The 23178-nt window shown below is 43.8% G+C and overlaps 3 protein-coding genes across 3 annotated transcripts in view; all 3 read left to right on the top strand.

Annotated features, from left to right (window-relative positions):
* The first annotated feature begins 8193 nt into the window (after nt 1–8193).
* Nucleotides 8194–11809, top strand: Asdurf (ASNSD1 upstream open reading frame). The gene is made up of 4 exons (XM_075956066.1): nt 8194–8341; nt 9599–9652; nt 10543–10618; nt 11673–11809. Exons 1-4 carry the CDS (start codon nt 8252–8254, stop codon nt 11750–11752), a joined length of 300 nt encoding a protein of 99 aa, XP_075812181.1. The 5' UTR covers nt 8194–8251; the 3' UTR covers nt 11753–11809.
* On the top strand, nt 11763–15928 carry Asnsd1 (asparagine synthetase domain containing 1). The gene is made up of 3 exons (XM_075956065.1): nt 11763–13190; nt 13436–13617; nt 15602–15928. The coding sequence occupies exons 1-3, from the start codon at nt 11763–11765 to the stop codon at nt 15849–15851; spliced, it is 1860 nt and encodes a 619-aa protein (XP_075812180.1). The 3' UTR covers nt 15852–15928.
* A 4395-nt stretch (nt 15929–20323) lies between these two features.
* The window catches only part of Ankar (ankyrin and armadillo repeat containing), a 52290-nt gene continuing 49435 nt past the window's right edge, over nt 20324–23178 (top strand). The window contains exon 1 of the mRNA XM_075956555.1: nt 20324–20924. Coding sequence (XP_075812670.1) covers nt 20324–20924 — 601 coding nt within the window. The remainder of the gene's footprint in view (nt 20925–23178) is intronic.

Raw genomic sequence — 23178 nt, 5'->3', positions numbered from 1 at the left:
AGAAAACATTCATTCTTTGTAGGTTAGAAAGAAGTTAATAGCAAAACAAAAATGAGTCAGGGTAGTATCTTTTAAATATAGTATGTCAAATTACCTTTTCAATTTTTTGGTATTTATTTATTTTATCTGTTTACTATTTTCTTTTGTGTCATTCTTTTCATTCACAATTTCTCAAGTACAAGGTTTTGTTTTAAGATGTTTTTTCTAATTTATTGGAACTAAATTATACATACCATTACCATTTAAAAGTTTTCCAATCTTGTATTTCTAGCCTTCTTTATTCCTAAAATTACAACTTCAACTGCCTCTCCTTTCCCTCAGTAAGGTAAATTAGTATCTTTTAAGAATTCAGGTTCTTATTTTACTTACTTTTCTATCGATTCTATTTCTTCAACAGTTTCAAGTTTTATCTCCCTTAACTTCTGTTTCTAATTAGTTATGGCTCACTGCTCTCTCTTTCAGTCTTATAAAGTATTTCAATTTTATGCTAAAATTTAATTGTATCATTTCCTCACTTCTCTTTCCTCCCTCCCCCACTTCTCTTTCCTCCCTCCCCCACTTCTCTTTCCTCCCTCTAACATGTTGGTTCCCAACTTTCCTAATTCTGTGACCCTTTAACACAGTTCCCCTTGTTTTGGTGACCACAACCATAAAATTATTTTGCCGCTACTTCCTAACTATAATTTTGCCACTGTTATGAATCGTATTGTAAATATCCGTGCTTTCCTGTGAAATGGTTGTTGGGCCCTCAAAGGGGTCCCGACACACAGGTTGAGAACCACTGCCTTAGCCCCTCCGTACCCACTTGTTGCCTCTCAAATTCATTGCCTCTTTTCCTTTCATTATTATTGTTGCATAGACAGCTATCAATGCATAAATATATAAATGCAACCTACTTAGTCTGTTTGGTGTTTCTCTTGGGTATTTGATTTCATGGGTGACTACTTTGTGTCAACTCAGATAACCAGTTTGGATGAGCTAAGAGGCTCATCCCTGGGGAAAACAATTTCATTTGTTTGACAAAAAAAAAAAAGCAAGTAAGGTTTTAAGTGCCCTTTAGGGAGGGAAGGAAAAAATGACAGATGATTTTGTTGATGTTTTTCTCTCTTTGCTCTCATCTATGTCTTTTGGCTTCTTGAGAAAATATAACCTTATGACTTGGCATCGTCCACTCCCCATTGCCCAGAGAGTTGCTCTTGCTTCTCAGCCAACTCAGGCCAGTATGGCTTACGAATAGGCCCAGGCACACAGGGCCTTGGGCACCATCATGGCTGGGAGATTGTAATGCTTGTGCAATAGTCTAGACGTTTTAGAAGAACTGAAAAATATGTTGGAATCCCTTTTGACAAGCTATTTGCTGTAGAAAGAAAAAGAGTTCACATTCTTCTTCCAAGAGGTGGCGGTAGATACGGGAGAGAACACGTTGCATTGCCTTCAAAAGCCAGGCTCTAAGGGAACACCTGAGCTTTGAACAAAAGAGGGTTCCCACGTGCCACAGTAGCCCAGCTCATGGCTCCTTGATGGATCAGTGTCAGGTCCTTCTTTTCTTTTTCTTTTAAATATTTATTTATTTATTTATTTATTTATTTATTTATTTATTTATTATGTATACAATATTCTGTGTGTATGCCTGAAGGCCAGAAGAGGGCACCGGACCTCATTACAGATGGTTGTAAGCCACCATGTGGTTGCTGGGAATTGAACTCAGGACCTTTGGAAGAGCAGGCAGTGCTCTTAACCTCTGAGCCATCTCTCCAACCCCAGGTCCTTATTTTCTAATTAAAATGTTCCCCATGCTCTATATTATATGGGAGACACTCATGTCAGAAAAATATGCCATATTTCAATGAGATCTTTGGAAGAAGGGAGTGGTCCGAGGCTTAAGTTATTCCAAAGAACGTGAAGGGAAGAAATTATTCTCTCAAACATTCTACAAGGACAAAAATCACACTGATATCCAAACAAGACACAACAGTAAACAAAAGCTACAGTCAAGATCATTAATAAACACACCTGCAAAACTTCCTAACAATACATCAAACCAAATTTAATAGCGTGTTAAAAAGATTACTCTCCAAGGTCCATCCTATGGATGCAAGGATCATTCAGCCTACATAAACATATAAACATACTATATAAATCAACCCAACGAAGGACAAACGTCATATTGTAGTGATAGTTCATTTGTATTTTAATAAATAAAGCTTGGCTGAAGTTCAGGGAGTAAAACAGCCACACTATCAGCCAGGCAGTGGTGACACACACCTTTAATCCTGGTAGCCACGCTAGTTAGACATAGAAACCTTGTGGTAGAGGTGCACAACCTTAATCCCAGCACTAGAGAGGAATATGAAACAGGAGGAGACAGTTTTCACACACAGTCTCAATCTGAGATTCCTGGAGGCAGGATCACTGTTTTGGACTGAGGTAGAGGTAAGAGCCAGTGGCTGGCTGTTTTGCTTCTCTGACCTTGAGGTTGAACCCCAGTGTATGTCTTTGGGTTTTTTATTAATCATGCTACACATGCAATCATTTCTATAGATGTAGAAAAAGCATTTGATAACACACCCAGCTGTAGATGTGGCTCAGTGATGAACCACTTGTATAGCATGCATGAAAACAAGAGAATAAATAATTAGAATAATAATCCAATATCATTTTATGATTAAAAACACTCTGGAAAAATATCTATAGAAAAAATGAATGGGCCTCAACATATTAAAAGTATGTGTAACCATGGCGGGGGGGAGCTAAGAGATGCCTCTCTGAGATGTGGCAAAGGGCCAGGATGGCACTTTCAACACTTTTACCCAGAAAGGGACTAGAAGTCCTAGCCAGAACTGTTAGGTAAGAGGAAAAAATAAAGGGCATTCAGATAGGAAAGGAGGAAATCAGACAGACAGTGTTTGCAGATGAGAAGATGCTTTATCAAATTCCAAAGATCCCACCAAAAACTCTCTGAATAAGTGAATTCGGCAAAGTGGCAGAACACAGAGCCAACACACAAAACCTGGTATTGTTGTCATATACCAGTATTGATTTACCCAAAAAAATCAATAAAGCAGCCTCACTCATAATAGCCGCATTGTATTAAACATTAACTATCTAGGAACTATTTAGCAGAAATGAAAGTCCTATACCATAAAAAAATACAAAATGCTTCTTGTATACAGCAGAAGGCTGGATCCTGTTTTCGTATCCATTCTCTTAGCCTGTGTCTTTTATAGGTGAATTGAGCCCATTAGTAGCACAGACACTGAGAGCAACAATAAATAAATGGGACCTCCTGAAACTGAGAAGCTTCTGTAAAGTAAAGAACATGGTCAACAAGACAAAAAGGCAGCCTACTGAGTGGGAAAATTCTTTACCAACCCCACATCAGACAAAGGACTAATCTCTAAAATATATAAAGAATTCAAGAAATTAGACATCAAAATACTTAATAACCCAATTTGAAAATGGGGTACAGAACTAAACAGAGAATTCTCAACAGAAGAATTTTAAATGGCCAAAAGATACTTAAGGAAATGTTCAACATCCTTAGCCATCAGGGAAATGCAAATCAAAACAACTCTGAGGGCTGGAGAGATGGCTCGGTGGTTAAGAGCATTGCCCAGCAACCACATGGTGGCTCACAACCATCCGTAATAAGGTCTGGTGCCCTCTTCTGACCTGCAGACGTACACACAGACAGAATATTGTATACATAATAAATAAATAAATAAAATCAACTCTGTGATATCATCTTACTCCTGTCAGAATGGCTAAGATCAAAAACACCAATGTTTTTGCTTATGCTGGAGAGGATGTGGAGTAAGGGTACCCTCATCCATTGCTGGTGGTGTATGAATGCAAACTTATACAATCACTTTGGAAAAATCAATATGGTGGTTTCTCAGAAAATTGGGAATCAACCTACCTCAGGACCCAGCCATATCACCCTTGGGCATATACCCAAAAGATGCTAAATCATACTACAAAGGCATTTGTTCAACTATGTTCATAGCAGCATTATTTGTAATAGCCAGAACCTGGAAACAACCTAGATGCCCCTCAACTGAAGAATGGAGGAAGAAAGTGTAGCACATTTACACATTAGAGTACTAACCATTGTAAAAAAAAATGAAATCTTGAATTTTGCATGCAAATGAATGGAATTAGAAAACACTATCCTGAGTGAGGTAACCCAGACCTAAAAAGATGAATATGGTATGTACTTATCCATAAGTGGATACTAGATATATTTATTTATGTCTGCTATATTATGTCTGTTTATTATTTATGTCTATAACAGATGTAAATAAACATTTTTATCCACTATCTGATGAATGGATAAAGTATAATACATAAATCCACATAATACTCTTAAATCATTAAGAAGAACAAAATGAAAAGGAGGAGAAGAGGGAGGTAGATAAGTTGTCCTATGTGACACGGAGGGAATTACAGTTATGACATTAAGTGAAAAAAGCCCAGAGAAGCCACAGCTGCCAATAACCTCATGTTTGACCTACATCACACCCATACAGAAACTACCTGATTTTCCTGTTCCCTTTTTTTTTTTTTTTTTTTTACAGGAACCTTATCTCCCTGGGTGAGGCAGCACACGCTGGCAATCCCAGCACTTGGGAAGATCTCCATTTAAAGCTCACCCTGGGCCATCTAGTGAGTCTAGCCAACCTGAACTACACAGCTAGAAAGGAAAGAAAAAAGCACAAGGAGGCTGTATATTTCCTTTCCCCATCCTCTTTCCCCTCTACAATCTAGGTAAATTTTCTTAGATTTCACCACAAGTTGGGAGGAGGAAGTCATCAAGCCTTTGCCTTTTCTACGGTTGATGGAGACGCGCAGTTGAGAGGATATTCTGTTGTGTTTACGCCACGCTCTGCTGATTGGCTGACCCATACTGCTAACATTTTCCTGAACCTTTTCACTTAGTTTATCTGAGTCAAGGCATTCTGCTGTAGTTTGACCTGTCCTTTCCCTTAGGCGTGTTCTGGTGGAAGCTCCTACTGTGTGTATGCTCCATGGTAAAAATACGACACACCTTAGAGCTGTGTATGGTGAGTGCTTAGCACTGCAGAGGTTCCAGGGCTCTGGCCCCACCCGCCTACTGCCTCCCATTCTCTGCTTTGACTCCCTCCCGTTTTCCCAGTTGATGAACTAATTTTACTTATTGGCCTTGTTATTCTTAGATTAATCAAGTTTCCTTTTGACTCCAAGACTGCACAGGCTGTCTTTTGAAGGCTGTCTGTATTCTGCACAGACTGTCTGTCTTCTGCACAGGTGTCTGTCTTCTGCACAGACTGTCTGTCTTCTGCACAGGTGTCTGTCTTCTGCACAGACTGTCTGTCTTCTGCACAGGCTGTCTGTCTTCTGCACAGACTGTCTGTCTTCTGCACAGGTGTCTGTCTTCTACACAGACTGTCTTCTGCACAGGTGTCTGTCTTCTGCACAGGTGTCTGTCTTCTGCACAGGTGTCTGTCTTCTGCACAGGTGTCTGTCTTCTGCACAGGTGTCTATCTTCTGCACAGGCTGTCTGTCTTCTGCACAGGTGTCTGTCTTCTGCACAGGTGTCTGTCTTCTGCACAGGTGTCTGTCTTCTGCACAGGTGTCTATCTTCTGCACAGACTGTCTGTCTTCTGCACAGGTGTCTGTCTTCTGCACAGACTGTCTGTCTTCTGCACAGGTGTCTGTCTTCTGCACAGGTGTCTGTCTTCTGCACAGGTGTCTATCTTCTGCACAGGCTGTCTGTCTTCTGCACAGACTGTCTGACTTCTGCACAGACTGTCTGACTTCTGCACACACTGTCTTCTGCACAGGTGTCTATCTTCTGCACAGGCTGTCTGTCTTCTGCACAGGTGTCTGTCTTCTGCACAGGTGTCTGTCTTCTGCACAGGTGTCTGTCTTCTGCACAGGTGTCTGTCTTCTGCACAGGCTGTCTTCTGAAGGCTGTCTGTCTTCTGCACAGGTGTCTGTCTTCTGCACAGGTGTCTGTATTCTGCACAGACTGTCTGTCTTCTGCACAGGTGTCTGTCTTCTGCACAGGTGTCTGTCTTCTGCACAGGTGTCTGTCTTCTGCACAGGCTGTCTGTCTTCTGCACAGGTGTCTGTCTTCTGCACAGGTGTCTGTCTTCTGCACAGGTGTCTGTCTTCTGCACAGGTGTCTGTCTTCTGCACAGGTGTCTGTCTTCTGCACAGGTGTCTGTCTTCTGCACAGGCTGTCTTCTGCACAGGCTGTCTGTCTTCTGCACAGGTGTCTGTCTTCTGCACAGACTTTCTGTCTTCTGCACAGGTGTCTGTCTTCTGCAGACTGTCTGTCTTCTGCACAGGCTGTCTGTCTTCTGCACAGGTGTCTGTCTTCTGCACAGACTGTCTGTCTTCTGCACAGGTGTCTGTCTTCTGCACAGGTGTCTGTCTTCTGCAGAGACTGTCTGACTTCTGCACAGACTGTCTGACTTCTGCACAGACTGTCTGTCTTCTGGACAGACTGTCTGTCTTCTGCACAGGCTCCTTCCCTAAGCCTGCATACCTTGCTACCTCACATGCTGCTTAAGCTTCACCAGAACTTCTAGGATGACTAGAAATCTTCTTGCTTTTTAAAGCCTATGTGTTCCTTCTTTTTGAAGGTAATTTATCTTTCTCCGTACCTTTCACCCTTTGCAATCCAACCAAATTTCCTAGATTTTCACAAAATCCTGGTAAGAATTATCAAGAGCTTCACATCTCTCTTATGAATGAACTAGCTTGGCCCAATTTCTTTGCCAACAGCCAAAAGGAAATACAGAGATTAGAGTCTTTGGGAAGCTTCCTGGCTTAGTATTGATATATCTCTTCATTTCTAAAACAGTGTCACTTCGTTTTGCTTATAACCGTATTGAATGTCTGTCCGGATTACAACCTTTTTGTCCTGTGTGAGTTTCTTGCCTGTCCTCTCAAATGAAATGCATTTTTTACGTTATCTCAAACACAAGTCTACATGAGAAATCTCAAAGAATCACACTTCTATATGTGCAAGAGCAAAGGTGTTGAGATCGTGTTTTAGATTTAATCCCAAAGTCCCTTATTCCTTATAAAGCACGTAGGAGGGAAACTGGTCTCCACCAGAGTGGAGAACCTCTGCTCACTGAAAAAGCAAACAAGTCATGGACCAGGGAAAGACCTTCCTGTGTCTGCTTGCTGAGTACTGCGATTGCAAGTGTTTGATGCAGTACTCAGCTGGGTTGTCAGGGTAACTGTGGAAGAAACTGTCTACAGGGCTGATTTTGATTTCCAGCAAGAACACCCTTTCCTGTGGGTTCCTTTCCAGTTATTCCTATAATATACAACTTTCCTTCTAATTCTTAAGAGACACAGTATTTTGATTATTATACTTAGAAAATTTGTAAAAACTTCTATTTTTCAAGAAAGCAAACTTTACGAATGAAAATCACTGAAATAAATAAATTAAAGGGGCTCAGGGTCTTTTGATTCATGTAATAGAAATACTTAAGCCTAGTTAAAAATTTCTTTAATTGAACTAAACTCTTTACCACATGCCTTTCGGTTTAAAACCCAGAAGCGCTGAAAAGCTCTCCATCAATCTCTCTCGCCTATTTCTAGACTTGACTGGGATGTTGTATGGAACAGAGCATCCAAAATTCACCCAAAATTCATCTAAAGCTATATATGTGTATATATGTATATATGTGTGTGTATATATGTATGTGTGTATATATATATACATGTGGCAGTCCTAACCACAAGGAGTCAAAAGCCTTAAAGTCTAACTCTGTTCAGTCCTATCGCCAGCATTGTGTGTCTGAAATCAGCACCGCAGCTTCTTACCTTGTCTGTTATTTTTACTTCTATGGTCTATTTGGATATGAGAGCGAAGTGATGATGATGATGATTGTTGCTGTTGTTATAATAATAATAATAATTATATTATATAATAACAGTAATATTATTATAACTACTACTACTATTATTATTTACATCGGATTCGCTAGGGGACGTTACAGAAAATCCATAAACTCCACAACCAAGCAATTTTTCTTTTCTCGGCCTAAAACCAGTGCGCATGCGTACACTCTTTTCCCGCCCATTCCACCCCACATCCCTACCCGGCCCGCGAGCGCCCTCGACTGCGCACGCGTCAAAGTGCAGACTCCGTTCGCTGGGGTACCGGAAGGGGCGGGACTCGCAGGAGCTCGTGCGTCCGGTCAGCCCCTTCCGGCCGCGGTTCCCCGGTGTGCGGCGCGGCGTGGAGATGCCCGGCCGTGGGGTGCGCGCCGATGATCGCGCCGCGCCGGTGTCCGCGCCCACGGCGACTGCACACAGCGAGGCCCTGGACAGCAAGGTGCGACGGGTCTGGGGCTCCGGGACGCGGGCGGCGGGCCCCGCGGCTGTGCCTGCGTCCGTGGCGTCCCTGCAGACTTGCAGTCGTCTCTACATAGGACCCTAGGATTTTAATCTTTGCCTGCCTTTCTCCCGCTCTCGCTTCCTTCGGGATAGGGTTTTCATGTCGCTCAGGCCAGGCTCAAACTCTTGTTTAGGGGAGCGTGGCCTCATTCCCTTGCCTAAGAGCCGAGATGTCAGGGATGCACCGCCGTGCCGAACCCTACCATTAGCTTCCAATTACAGACAAAATCTTCAGACATGGATAGTGAAGGGATGTGCGTACCGTCTTTTCAGGAGTTAAATGTGCTAAATTCCACATTCCCCCCTGAATGGCATCTTCGGTTAGTGGCCTTATTCCCACGGTATCACAGTTTTCTTTGGTACCAGCTAAAGTGAGATGTATGTATACCCGTCATTTCCTAAAACACTGTAGAAGCAGACTTGAGGCTCCAGGAAGATGAGCGCCTGTGGCTTTGTAGTTCCTTACCGCAACTGTCACCTCTAGCTGTGTGGAGACGTAAAGGTGCGCACTGAAGAGGGTGCCTGTGAGTTTTCAAAATACTCTGCCTCTTAATACTCTGTGTCTTGGTGTGTGATTGCTGCAAAAGAGGCATTGCCTACTTAGGCTTCAACTGGTGATCAGCACAAGCCCAGCTTGATGATACCAGCAGGATGTAGTCTTGACCGTACAAAATAAAATAATTGCGGAGGTGCAAAATGATATTTTCTCTCCGCAAGTAGGGCCGTCAGTGCCATTTATTTTTTTCTGAATGACTGATTGTCATCTACATACATCATGAACAACACTGGTTGCTGGGCAAAGGGCAAAACCCACATTCGTTTTCTTTCTCTTTGTTTTAATTTACAGCAAGACGATATAAAACTAAAGACTGGTAATAATTTTGGTAGACAGCGTCTCACTTAGGTTAAAGGTATAAGCCCTGGGGTAACTGGCTCCTGGCATGCCTAAGCCTTTCCTTCTCCAGCTGTTTGCCACGGAGCCCAGCTGGGTGCTGTGGCCCCTGTATAATGATGGAGGAAGGTCATTGGTTAAAATAAAAGAAGCTGCTTGGCTCTCATTGGTTAGGAGATAGGTGGGAGGAGTAAACAGAACAGAATGTGGGTATATGTGACAGCCCCTACGCCCATTACTTAGAATATCCCTACTGAACATACTTTGGAAACTTCTACCTTACCTTTTTTTTTATTTTCATAGATTAAAGTGCAAAAAATCATTGTGGATGAACTCTCTAACCTGAAGAAGAATCGGGTAAGTTACTGCAGGAATCTGGACTAGTATACAGTATATTAAGAGTTAGATCATTTATGCTAAAGTTACAAAGTTCTGACATACTGATCTCATACTGATTTGTTTTTGTTTTTCATTTGTTTTTCTGTATATGCCAATGCATCTCAAAGTTGAGAAAATTATTTCCCTATTACACTTTAGCAAAAATTGAATTATTTCCTTTTCCACAGAAAACTGTAATATTCCAAATACTTAACCCATTTAATGCCTTTTTTATGACGTGTTCATCAGTCAGCTGCTGTTTCATGTGTGGTTTTTCTCTGGAAAATTGCATCCTACGTGAGGAAATGATTTTGAGCCCTCTGAATCCTCTAGTGACTGACATTTTCAACACTTCTGATATTGTCATTTGTGGAATATTAGACGCTAAGGCAAATTAATACAGAACTTTAGAGATCAGACTGGCAAAATGTCTAAACATTGTGTGACTTGACCTGGGGCTTCTTTCGGAGCAGTTGATACATACACAATTGTGAGATGCATGGGCGTTTAATTGCGGTGGCAGCCGTCTGTATCCGTAATGGTGACGAGACAGACAAATGTCTGACGTTTGCGGGCAGCAAAGAACTCTAACGCTGTTCCCGTGTGGTGATGTAAAGAACCTTCATTGATGAGCAAAGAGTAAACGGTAGCCCTGTGGCCGCGGTAGCTTTGTCACTGACAGGACAGTGGCCGGATGGCATCGCTGTGCCAACAGCCGTCTCTGGGTGGCAGAGCAGGGACTTGGTATCTGTTCGTATCTGATAAATGACCGTCCTGAGTGTTCCTGAAGCTCAAGAGTAAGTGGTCATAGGGTTCTGTGGAGCATTGCCGTGCGAATCGTGTCCTGATACTGTGACTTTCTTTTGCAGAAAGTGTACAGGCAGCAACAGAACAGCAACATATTCTTTCTTGAAGATCGAACAAACATGCTTTCTGAAAGCAAAAGTGAGCGGTCTTCATTTTTGTTTTGTTCTCCGTGTTATGTGTGGAATGCTATAGAAAAACCTCTTATAGGCTTTTTGTGGAGATTCATAATAGTACCTCAACTCAACCCCATCTGCATAAGCGCGTCTGGGCGTGTGTGTGACTACAGGGATCTATTTCCAGTTAGCCTTCCAAAGATCTCTACAGTTTTAAAAAGACTCCTTAGCTCGGGTGGGACTGGGATTCTGACTGGCTGGACCGTGGGCCGGCAGCTGTAGCTGCTGAGTTCCCGTTCATAGCAAGCCCGTGAGGTCTGAAGACACTGTCACACTGCAGCAGAATGCCCCAGTCTCCTGTCTTGTGCTCCTTCTGTCCCCTTTCCTCTATGACCACCAAGCCGTAGGGGTCAGGAGTGTGAGATACAGGTCCAGTTTTGGACTGAGCCCTCCAAAGTCCCTTAATCTCCGCACGCACCAGGTGTGGTTCTTGTCTTACCTGCCGTCCACTGCCAAAAGGAACTTCTCGGGGTGAGACCTGAGCCACGGAGGAGCTGTTAGCAGGTGATGGCTGCCAGGGAGGAGGAGAGTCAGTGTCCTCAGGGGTGTGACTCCTGGTAGATCACCCATGTCAGTGGAAGGAGAGGGAGGTTGGGGGAGCACGTGGGTCTGATCAAACTGTATCACAGACTTATGAAGTAAAAACATAACTTCAAGATGTATTTGCTGTATTTACCAAGTGAGATAGGCATGTTTTTTTTTCATACTTTGACTAAAGTATAAAAATTCATTTTCTGATTTTTCATTTTCGGGGGAAATACTTTGAGTCTGCAAGGTCTTGACAGATTTGAAAGTTGGATATGCAAAGTGCTTAGCCAAGTGCTTGGACCAAAATAAGCACTCGGTGAAAGGAAGCCATTCCCAAATTCAGCACTGTTTGTCCCGGCAGCATTCCGAGTTACTCCTGGCAATTGTACAAGGCATCTCCTCATAGAATCTTGAGAAGTAGCCTGTTTTGTCCATGAATTAATAGGTAAGCATTTCTGAACTTCAATCTTTTTTCTCACTGCCTCCTACAGATACACTGGATGAACTAAGAAAAGAATACCAAGCCTTAGAAAACTCAGAGACGACCAAAGTCAAGACCCAGTCGCCCTGACTTCACAGCCATGTGCGGCATCTGCTGTTGTATAGGCTTCTCTGTTGAACATTTCAGTAACGAGTTAAGAGAGGATTTGCTGCGCAGCCTTAGGCGACGGGGTCCCGATAGCAGCAAGCAGTTGTTCAAATCTAGTGTTAACTATCAGTGTCTGTTTTCCGGCCACGTCCTTCACTTGAGAGGCGCTTTGACTGCCCAGCCTGTGGAAGATGAGAGCGGCAACGTGTTCCTGTGGAACGGGGAAGTTTTTAGTGGGGTGCAGGTTGAAGCAAAGGACAATGACACCCAGGTTATGAGCCGTAGCCTTTCCGCCTGTAAGACAGAGTCTGATATTCTGGCACTCTTCTCCAAAGTCCGAGGCCCTTGGTCGTTTATATACTATCAAGCGTCTAGCCATTGCTTATGGTTTGGGAGGGACTTCTTTGGCCGCCGTAGCTTGCTTTGGCATTTTAATAATCTGGGCAGGAGTTTCTGCCTCTCTTCAGTTGGAGCCCAGGTATCTGGGCTTACAGACCAGTGGCAAGAAGTTCCGGCATCTGGAATTTTCCAAATTGATCTCAATTCTGCTGCTGTTTCCAGTAGTGTGACTTTAAAGTTATATCCGTGGAAATACGTTTCTGAGCAGAATGTTATTGAGGAATGTGCTATCGACCTAACTCGGACCCCAGCAGAATTGCCGGCGCTTGTATCGGTGGTAGCAAGTGAAGCCGAGCTGTATCTTCCAAAACCGATTGCTCCCTTAAATAAGATGCTGCCTCAAGCTCCCCTGGAAGCTCCCTGTAGAGACAGTTCCCGTGTTCCACATGCAAGAGAGACACTTGAGACATTTCTGAAGGATGAACACACAAAGAAAGTAGTTCAGCAGTTCATTGATGTCCTGAGTGTTGCAGTCAAGAGACGTGTCTTGTGTTTAGCTAGGGAGGAAAACCCGGCATCAGAGGAAGTTTTGCAAGCTTGTCCTAAGAAAGCAAGCATTGCGATCCTCTTTTCTGGAGGCGTGGATTCCATGGTGCTCGCAGCCCTTGCGGACCGTCATGTTCCTTTAGATGAGCCGATCGATCTCCTGAATGTGGCTTTTGTGGGTAAACGAGAGACTGGGCCAGGTGTTCCTAACATCGAAAGAAAACAGCAAAGCCGTCCCAAGACCCTGTCTGAAGAGTTCTGTCAGGGTGCCGCTGAGGTGCCGGACCGAGTCACAGGGAAAGCAGGACGGAAGGAACTGCAGTCTCTCAACCCTTCTCGGATTTGGAATTTTGTTGAAATCGATGTTTCTCTTGACGAGCTACAAAATCTGAGAAGAGCTCGGATATGTCACTTAGTTCAGCCCTCGGACACAGTTCTGGATGACAGCATAGGCTGCGCGGTCTGGTTTGCTGCGAGAGGAATCGGGTGCCTAGTGACCCAGGATGCTGCCAGATCTTACGAGAGCCCTGCAAAGGTGTGCGCTGGGGTTTTTGAGACCTAATTTTGACTCTTGAGCTTTTTAACATTTAAGGTTGTAAGACTATACTGCATTTTAGTTATTCTTTTTAATACAATGTATATTACTTCTTTAAAATTGAACATTTTTTTTTTACTATTTTCTGACCTGTGGGGTTGTCTTTAGGCTTTTTAAGAAAAATCTCTCCTTTTTTTTTTTTCTTGTCCTCGGTCACATCTCTGGCTTTCTTCACTCTTCTGTAGGTGATTCTGACTGGTATCGGTGCGGACGAGCAGCTGGCAGGTTACTCCCGCCATCGTGTCCGCTTTCAGGCTCTCGGCCTCGAAGGACTGAATGAGGAAGTAGCCATGGAACTGGGCCGCATTGCCTCCAGAAACCTCGGTCGTGACGACAGAGTTATTGGTGACCATGGAAAGGAAGCAAGGTGACTCACCCATTACTCAGAGGCTTTCTAGTAGAAATACAAAGGAAGGCCTCCTACTCCTTTTTCCATGGAGAGTGCTCCCCTCAGGACAGGAGCACTGGCACACGGTCTCAGTTTTACCCTGTAAATGAGAGCAGAGCTAAAGGCGCCAGGGAGCTGTAGGAAGTCTGAACTCACGATAGGAGGTGACTGAGTAATTCTTTCTAGGGCCATGATGAAAAACTACAGACGTGAAAACAGCATAGTGTATTTCCAAGTGGGGGCAGTTTAAGGATTTTGTTTTGCCCCATAAACCCACCCTGACTTTGTCCTGCAGGGTTGTAGAATCTGGGTTTGTCCATGTAGGCATGTCTGCTGTGGTGATCCGTGGGGGTGCCAGGCCTGGATTTCGGTCCCTTGTGTGGTTTTTGAACAGATTTAGTACTGTTTTAGAGACCAAGGCAGTTTCATGTGTGCTTTTGAAATCTCGGATTGTTTCTGCCTACAACCTACTTAGGATGTTAGGACATAGTGAAAAAGGAGAGTTTTCAACGGTATGAGCACAGGGAGACGAGGCGGTCTGGGGAGCACAGCAATGGAGCTCTGTGTCTGTGGTGGTTCACGTTAACTGGCAGAGTCCAGAGACCATGGATTGGAGACCAGCCTGGCTTACGTAGCAAGACCGTGTCTCAGAAAGGAAAATGAATGGCACTGTGCTTAAATAAGTGGTATTTTGTTAGAAGGATTCAGCAGGCAAGGAGGAGGAAGCCGTGGAAGCGTCGTGAGAGCTGGAGAGCATCACAGTAGTTACCTCCCTTTGTCTGAGAATGTCTCTAACTTTTATTTCGTGCTTAGTCCTTTGCAGTGAAGCATGCTTGCCTTTGCCCAGCTGTCCCTGTGTTGCCAGTCCTTGTCCAGATTAGATTGTCATTGCTGTTCTGTTTCTCAAGATTATATTTCAAGTAGATAATACTGTTCTACAAAGTAAATAAACTTCTCTCTTTGAAGAATGTGAGAGAGAGGGTCAGGAGTTGCAGAAAAGGAAGAGAGGAATTTAATCCATTATCATCAGGCAGATGAAGGAGTAGAGAATTTACTTTTTCTGATGAAGCAATTAATTCCAAAGGCCTTAGGAAATTATTCCAGTGCTGCGCTCGGGTGACTGTGTATGAAGAGTGGTTAGGACAGTGAACACACTATAAATTATTCCAGTGCTGTATTACAGTATAAATTATTCCAGTGCTGCGCTCGGGTGGCTGTGTAGGAAGAGTGGTTAGGACAGTGAACACAGTATAAATTATTCCAGTGCTGTATTACAGTATAAATTATTCCAGTGCTGCGCCCGGGTGGCTGTGTAGGAAGAGTGGTTAGGACAGTGAACACAGTATAAATTATTCCAGTGCTGCGCTCGGGTGGCGGTGTAGGAAGAATGGTTAGGACAGTGAGTGCGGCAGAGCTGCTGTGTTCTGAGGATGGGCAGGGAAGATGGGGATGGGCTCGTAATGGAAACAACGCAGCTCAGAGAAAATCCATGGTTTTGTGGAAAGTGAAGAAGCAGAAGAGCAGAATGTTTCTGTTTTAAGTGTAGTATTTGTTATGGATACCAATTTGTGGCCGCACAAGCAATTTAAGTGTAAATAAACAAAATTCTTACAGTTTTGTTTATTTACAGTGTTACAAGTCCAGGCTTTTGGAACCCTCTATGTTGGCTTCATGCCCCTAAAGTTCAGTTTCTGTAGACATGCTCAAACCAGACAGAAGTTACTTATGATCAAGCTGTATACGGGGGGCACCCGCAAGGATACTCTGAAACAACTTGAAATTATTTCTTGATATCATAGACAACTAATTTATTTAGATTTTAGAATTCTTTATAATGCATATAAAATTGCCACGTTTTGAAACACCTTTTTAATGTGGTTAAATTTTATTTATTAAATTATATAATCACTAATAGACTTTTTAGTAGTGGTCACTCTTTTTTTTTTTTTTTAATAAATTTTAGGTTTCCTTTCCTGGATGAGAATGTCGTGTCTTTCCTAAATTCCCTGCCGGTGTGGGAGAAGGCAGACCTGACTTTGCCCCGTGGGGTCGGTGAGAAGCTCATCTTACGCCTGGCAGCTGTGGAACTTGGTCTCACAGCCTCTGCCCTTCTGCCAAAGCGGGCCATGCAGTTTGGATGTAGAATTGCAAAACTGGAGAACGTTAACGAGAAGGCATCTGATAAATGTGGAAGACTCCAGATCCTACCTTAGCAAACCTCTCAGGAAGATTGCGTCACCCCGTGATTCCACCGTGTGACAGTCACCACCAATAAACAGCTGCTTCCTCACGGGTGGGGTGTTGTGCTTTCCTAGTGCGTTGTATGAATTCTTACTCTTCCCATCAAGGCTCCTTTCGATCAGACTCATGGGGTGAGTTAGGCAGGGTTCCCCAGATGGCCTCAGCACTGGGGTTGTTACGGGAAGCCCAGATACATACAGGATTAGAGCTGGCCTTTGGGGAAGTTCCACCTGAGAAGCGGGTGAAGTAGGCTGCAGATGAAGCTCCGCCAAGCCCCTTAGAGATGCGATGAGTTCCAGTTTGCAGATGCGGGAAGGGGCTTGCAGGATGAAATTACGGAAGGCGCAAGGCTTCTTTCCACCCCGGTCCCTTGCCCTGTGCATCTCTTCCACCTATTTCCAGGTTCTAGCCTTTTGAATTCTCTCAGCACACTTAACACTGAAGGGGTTGGGAGGGGGTGTTGTGAGAGTCCGGTTCATGAATGGTGGGAGAGAGAGCAGAGGCCTCGCTTGTGCTGGGTGCTAAAGGACCAGTCCTGTAGGACTGAGCTCCTGAACCTGGGAACTGATACTCCCCAAAGACAGTCTCAGAATTGAGTTATTTTCTAGAACACTCGGGTGATGTTCAGAGATGGTAGGAAAAACCAATCTGTGTCTGTGTCAAACAGTTTGTTCCCCAGTCTCCAGAAGAGCCATAGCCACAACTCAGTTTGCTGTTGTCTTCAGCAACTTTGGCTAAGGCTTTGGCATACTCAATGCCCTTGTCAGCTCCTTTCCCTACTTGAAGGATTTTTAAGAACTATAAATATCTTCTGGCCCTTCAGCTGTGCTTGTCCCCTGCTTTGCCGTTCACAGAAAGGTCAGTTGGTTAGCCTGACCTGCCTCTGGCCAGCACAGAAGTCTCTTAGACAAACTGACTTCTGAGCTCTGTTGAGTGGATGTCCAAGAGCAGAGGCGCCATAGAGTTGTTTTCCTAGGAGTCCCACCCTGGGTGTGTCTGCTTCGTGACTCTGCCTCCGTGGTTATCCCATTGCTTGCTCTCTCGCCAGTATAAGCAGAAATGGGCCCTATCAATCAAAAAACGTTCTCTATGTCACCCCTTATATTGTGTGTCGAACTGATAGCAATCTGCTGATCTGCCCTTGCGTACCCCGTTAACTGTCCATCGTGATCCCCCCACATCTCATCACCACCCCCACACTCTACTATTTGGAGTCTTTATCTGGGGCTGACACCTTTCTGATCTATTGTTAGGAAATTGGCCGACTAGCCTGATACTGGCTTTCCTGTGCCCCGCCTGGTAAGTGCAGTTTCGTGCATAGTGCCTGAAGTTATTAGGAGTTCTGCCCCAACGACTAAGAACCTCACTGCTCAGTCTAAAATTCAGGGGGACTTAAACTTCCCCTGATCTGGCTGCTGCAGCCAGCGAAGTAGGCCATACCTCTCCCTTAATCCATGAGATGTCGCGTGGCTTCTGACCAGTCATGGCTTCCCTGGGCCTCCTGGCCATTGCTTCATTGTCTTCTGCTGACCCTAACCGCCCGTAGCTTCTTTTTCTCCCGTCCACCCTTCCCCCTCCCCTCGTTTCTCTTTAAGACAGACAGAGCCCCATTATGTAACCCTAGTTGCCCTCTCCAGCTGACCTTCAAATGTTAAATTTCACGTTTCCATCCTGGATGTCAACGGTATGTTCTCTATGTTGGTGAGTCGACCTTCTCTGGCTTCAGCTTTTTAGCGTAAGTGAATTGGTAGTCTCGCCCCAGCTGCCTGTTTATCCTTTTCTGATACCTTCCTTTGTTTCTCTGGTACACAGAATTATGTTCACAGCTGAACTTAGAATCGTGTTTTGACATCCTTATAGGTCCTGATGGGAACTGAAGGGTCATTGTTTTCAACACCTTGCGACCCTGTAATCTGTTCCCAGTAGCCCCCCTCAGAGGCCCCAGCGCTCCACCCTCTCACTGCTGCCATCACCTGGCCTTCACCTGACCTGCATCAGGAACGCCTTAGCCCAGTTATCTGGGATATGAATTCAAAGTCGCACGCTGGCCCTCACCCGATTTGCATATTCATTTTGTGTTCCCATCCCTTGGTTTCGGTGCCGCGGTTTATTTTCTCACACTCAGCAACGGCACCCCGGTCCCAGAAGAGCAACTTCGACAATTATTTGCATGGATGGCTTTTTCATTTCCCGGCCTCGTTTTAAGTCGCTCCACAGACATCTGGACGTTCTTTTTGTTGCGGTCCACGTCTTATCCCACGTTGGCAAGCACTTTTGTGTTTCTAAGCTCCTTGGGGTTTTGCTCTTTCCCCTGCATCTCCAGTCTTTGGAATGGTGCCTAGCTCATAATTGATGTTCGGTAAACGTTTGTTGCACAATAGGATTCCAGACCGGGACCCTCAGAGCCTGGCACGTTGGCACGAGCCACTCCAAGGCGCCTGTTGTTTTCTTTGCATTTAGTAGATGCGCGGTAGCGGTGACAGAACATGTTGCTGGACTGAGATCTCGAGAGAAGTTAGAGGATTTGTCCTCGTGGGATCAATCCCGAGGTTGTGGCCTTGGAGCAGAATGTACAGAGGCCGTGCCAGCCCACGCTCGTCTTCCTGAGACGCAGCCTGCGTATAGGAAGGGCCTTAAGACAGCTTTACCCAGCTTGGGGTCCTCCCAGTTCTCCCCATCAACTTCGGCCCAGCTTCCCTGACCGTCTCGTGCTCCGGAGGTTCTGGGGCTCTTCAGAACCATCGAGAAGCCATCGCAAGCAACGGCTGTCTGCTCTTGGGAATACCTTAGTGATCATCGTGAACGCGACTCTGCTAGACAAGCAAAGTATTTCCAAGTAGGCCTCTCCCTTTTCCTTGTCCTTTCCCATGTCCTTGGTGGATACTGATTATGATCACAAGTCTTAGAGCGGGAGGTCTGTTTCTGAAAACAGCCCCCATCAAGTCCTGTAATCTTAGTTTACATGCCGGCCTCTATGAACTAGTAGGGAAAAAATGCCCTACAGAGCCGGATTGTGGAGGCAGCGTTGACTGCAAATGCAAATTTTCTGCCCCAAGGCTTCTGATCCAGAAACAGGTGCAGGCTAAATTTGAAAATCCCTGTATAACGTAGGCCGATGACATTAAGGAAAAATACTCGGTTTTATACATCCCGCAGAGTAGATGTATAAATATAAATGTTATATAAAATATCAGTATAAATATAAATAAATATAATAAAAATATTAGTATTGTGAAAGCAGGCATTCAGCAGGCAGGAGGAACAGCTCAGCCGATGAGTGGGGACCTAGACTGAAACACCCCAAGAGGGGGAGCGTCTAGGGGTGAAGAGGAAGGAGAGGACAGCAACAGCATGTGCCGGGGGAATGAGAGATAAATGGGGTGGAAAGGGGAGGGAGTTTAAAAAAAATCTTCACAATGAAAACTGAAGATACGCAGTGGCTTCACCTATACAAACAACATTTTTCTGAAATACAGCCACACACCATTTAATGAAGTTCTGGTTAGCTTGTTGCCAAGGGAGACAGAAGTTGAGGTCATTTAGGAACAAGAAACCACAAGCAAACAAACGTCTCCAGTATATCGCTCTGTAGACACATCTATGGGACTTTTCTTTCTCTTGGTTTTTTGAGATGATTTCTGACTGTCCTGAAACTTGCTCTGTAGACCAGGTTAGCCTCTAACTCAGAAGAGATCCACCTGTCTCTGACTTCCAAGTGCTGGGATTAAAGGTGTGCGCCACCATTACCCAGTAGGGACATTTGTTTGATTGATGATCTATGTGGAAGGAAGGGCCCGGCCCCCTGTGGGTGGTATGGTCATGGGTATATAAAAAAGCAAAGTGACGAAGCTGGAAGGGGAAGATGAGTAAACAGTGTTCCTCTCTGGTCTCTGCTTCAGTTCCTGCCTCGACTCCCACTGAGGATATGCTGCGACCTGGAAGCCAAATAAAGTCTTTCCCCCAACAAGTCCCTTTGGTCACGATGTTTATCACAGCAATAAAAACTTAAACGGGACAAATGGGAAGCGTGTCAAGCTATTTCATCATTACGAACATTGTAGAATAGACTTACACAAACTAAGATGTTATGTATAATCTTAAGAGACGATGATCTGTGTGACTGGTTGCTGGAGCGGTGGCAGAACCCTGAGAACTTCTCAGTGCCGCTTGGCTCTGAAAAGCAGAGATTTTCAAATCATCTATCATGATGAATGTTAAAGATTTTACAACCTTGAGTATTTTGATTCAAATTGAAGTGCCTTGTGGTGCAATTTATGGGAGATTGGGAAGAGTACAGATTGACCATGAAAAGATTAACTTTAGAAAGTGTAGAGGTTCGTGTTTATTCTAGAAAAACACAGTTTTGTTGTCATGACAAACGTTATTGCTTGTCTTTTCCTTCTTTGCAGAAACGTCAAGAAGGACACACTAGATTTAATTCGCAATGTTAAGAATATCCAAAAAAGGCATAGTTAGATTTGATCAAATTCAAGATGAAGAAACCTACCTGGAAAATTTAGCAGTGCAAAGAAATGCCTCTGCTTTCTTTGAAAAATACGAACGCAGCGAAGTACAGGAATTGTTAACGACAGCCATAGTCAGCTGGCTGGCTGCCAAGGATGACGTCCGTTCTCAACTGGACATCCCGTGTGGACTCATGAGTCAAATCAATAATGTGGGCTTCTCCACGGCCATCCTCCTGACTCCCGTGGACCCCACTGCCCACTTAGACTACAGGGAAGTCCATCAGATCTTAAGGGAGTTGGCTGTTGGAATTTATTGCTTAAATCAAATCCCTTCCATCAGTTTAGAAGCAAATTATGATCAGAGTTCTTCTTGTCAGTTACCTCCAGCTTATTATGATACCAGAATTGGACAGATTTTGATCCATATTGACTATATGCTAAAAGCACTGTGGCATGGAATATACATGCCAAAGGAGAAACGAGCCAGATTCTCTGAATTGTGGCGCACAATCATGGACATTGACCAAGATGGGAAGCCTCAAACAACTAAAGACATATTTTCCGAGTTTAGTTCAGCAGGTAAGAGAATTTAGCACTGTTTAATTGTTTTTTATTACAAACCATTTTTCTCTTTTATTGACAATAAACTTTTCCATGCAATATATTTTCTGATCATACTCCCTCCCAACTCCTCCAAGATTGTTCCCACTTCCCCAACTCCTCCTTTCTTGTTTTCTTTTTTTAAAAAAAAGAAAACAAATAAAAAAGAAACTCTCTCTCACACACACACACAAGTACAAAATCAGAAACCACAGTGTGCAAGCAAAAGACCATTAAGACAAAATGTTCCCAAACAAAGCAATATGAGAGAAAAAGTCTACAAAAGTACCATTGACTTTGTTTGTGTTGGCTATCAACTGCTAGGCATGAGGCCTACCATGAAGTGTGGTAAGTAGACTTAATGAGACTCTCTTGGAGAAAATTAATTTATTCTTTGCAAGCAGGTATCAATTACAGATAGCTATGCCATTGAGCTGGGCCCCTTTATCTTTGCCTACCATTCATAGATTTGATCTTTTGGTGTCCCAATTTCTTTTATATTTCTTTCCTGTGACTTTAAAATTTTTTCATATTCTTGGTCAGGGTGAGGGTGTGATTCCTCTACTTTATTCTGATATTGTATCTTCTACTTTGTCTGTTTTACTGGCAAGGCTTTCCCCTAAATTCTCTTAATTGGGTTATTGAGTTTTTCAATCTATCTTCATTTTTGCTTGAATTTTTTTTCAGTATTTCCATCTTCTCTTTACTGAATTCAGTTTTTAGAGTTTGAATTATCACTTCATTGAACAACGTATTTGCACTTTCTTGGATGTGACTTGGGAGTTTATTTCTGTTCTCGTTAAGTCCTTGAATTCTTTGATCATGTTTAAGATTTTTCTTTTCAATTCTGTGTTCCAGTTTTCACTGGAGAGCATTTCCGTGGGGTTGATGGGTCTTAGAGAAGACATACTGTGTTGACATTTTGTACCTTTTGTGTATTTGTTTCATGAACTGGACATGTGGACTTATTCTGTTGGCCGCATGTCTGATGTGAGATTCTAGTCTGCCTCTGCTGAGTTGAAGTTTGGCTTTGTTTCTGTTGTCCCCCAAGTTAGGTTGATTTCAGATCAGGTGAGATGAGGAAATCGTAGGTTGCCCCTTCAGGTAGTGTTATTTCAGTCTGGTGGAACAGGCATGATTCCACTTCAGTGGTAACCAAACACGTGTACAAATGGGACAAAGGGCTGCATCTGCTTGGGCTGGTGTGTAAGGTGCACTACCTAGGTGTGCTTGGGAACATGAGAATTGTGTGCAGTGGACTGGGGTACTGGGGATTCGCCAGGTTAGGCCAGTACACAAACAGTTCCATAAGGATTGTAGACCATGAAGCCCAGCTGCCTGGATGGGATGTGCAAGCAGGGATCAGCCTGCAGGTTTGGAATGGTGTCGGCAAAAGGGGGCCTGGGAGACTCACTAGGCCTGGCAGGTGCACAGGATGTGTGACCTGGTCACACAAGGATAGCATATTCCTTGACAATTTCATACTCATGTATGATGCTTTGACGTTCACATCCCTGACCCCTAACTCCCTTTCATCCTATCGGCAGGCCCTTATTTACCATGCCCTTTCTCAAATTCATGAATTATGGTTTTGCTTTCTGATCCGCTTCGTTTAGCCAGGACCATTTCTGTCATCATTGGTTAGAGCTAGCAGTGAATTGAAGGTTGTTGAAAACGTTTAAGGGTCCGCCTCAAAAGTCTTAGTTCAGGGTTCAAAAACCAGACATACGCATAGGGACTAAAGTCTGAGGGCTACAGAAAAGGAATCTTCCTGCACAGATGTTTCTATTCATGTGTGTTTTATTGTTATCTGTTTATTTTACTGCCTCGATTCTAATTCTTCTGTCCTAATTGTCTATAATTTCTCAGTTCTAATTCTCTGTCTCAATTCTAATCCCAATACTTATTTTCTGTTACCTTCTTCTTCTTCTTCTTCTTCTTCTTCTTCTTCTTCTTCTTCTTCTTCTTCTTCTTCTTCTGCTTCTGCTTCTTCCTCTTCCTCCTCCTCCTCCTCTTCTTCTTCCTCCTCTTCTTCTTCTTCCTCTTCCTCTTTCTCTTCTTCCTCTTCTTTTCCTCCTCTTTCCTCCTCCTCCTCCCCCTTATTCTTCTTCCTCCTCCTCCTTCTTTTCCCTTCAATCTCATTTGTCCTACATTCTTTATCCTTTTACAATTTCTGCCTGCTTCTCTTCTAGTCTCATCTCTAAAATCTAGTCTAAAAGTTCTTCTCCTCCCC

The sequence above is a fragment of the Microtus pennsylvanicus genome, chromosome 22 (assembly GCF_037038515.1).
Source record: "Microtus pennsylvanicus isolate mMicPen1 chromosome 22, mMicPen1.hap1, whole genome shotgun sequence".
Taxonomy (NCBI): domain Eukaryota; kingdom Metazoa; phylum Chordata; class Mammalia; order Rodentia; family Cricetidae; genus Microtus; species Microtus pennsylvanicus.
This window is presented reverse-complemented; position numbering and strand designations above follow the sequence as displayed.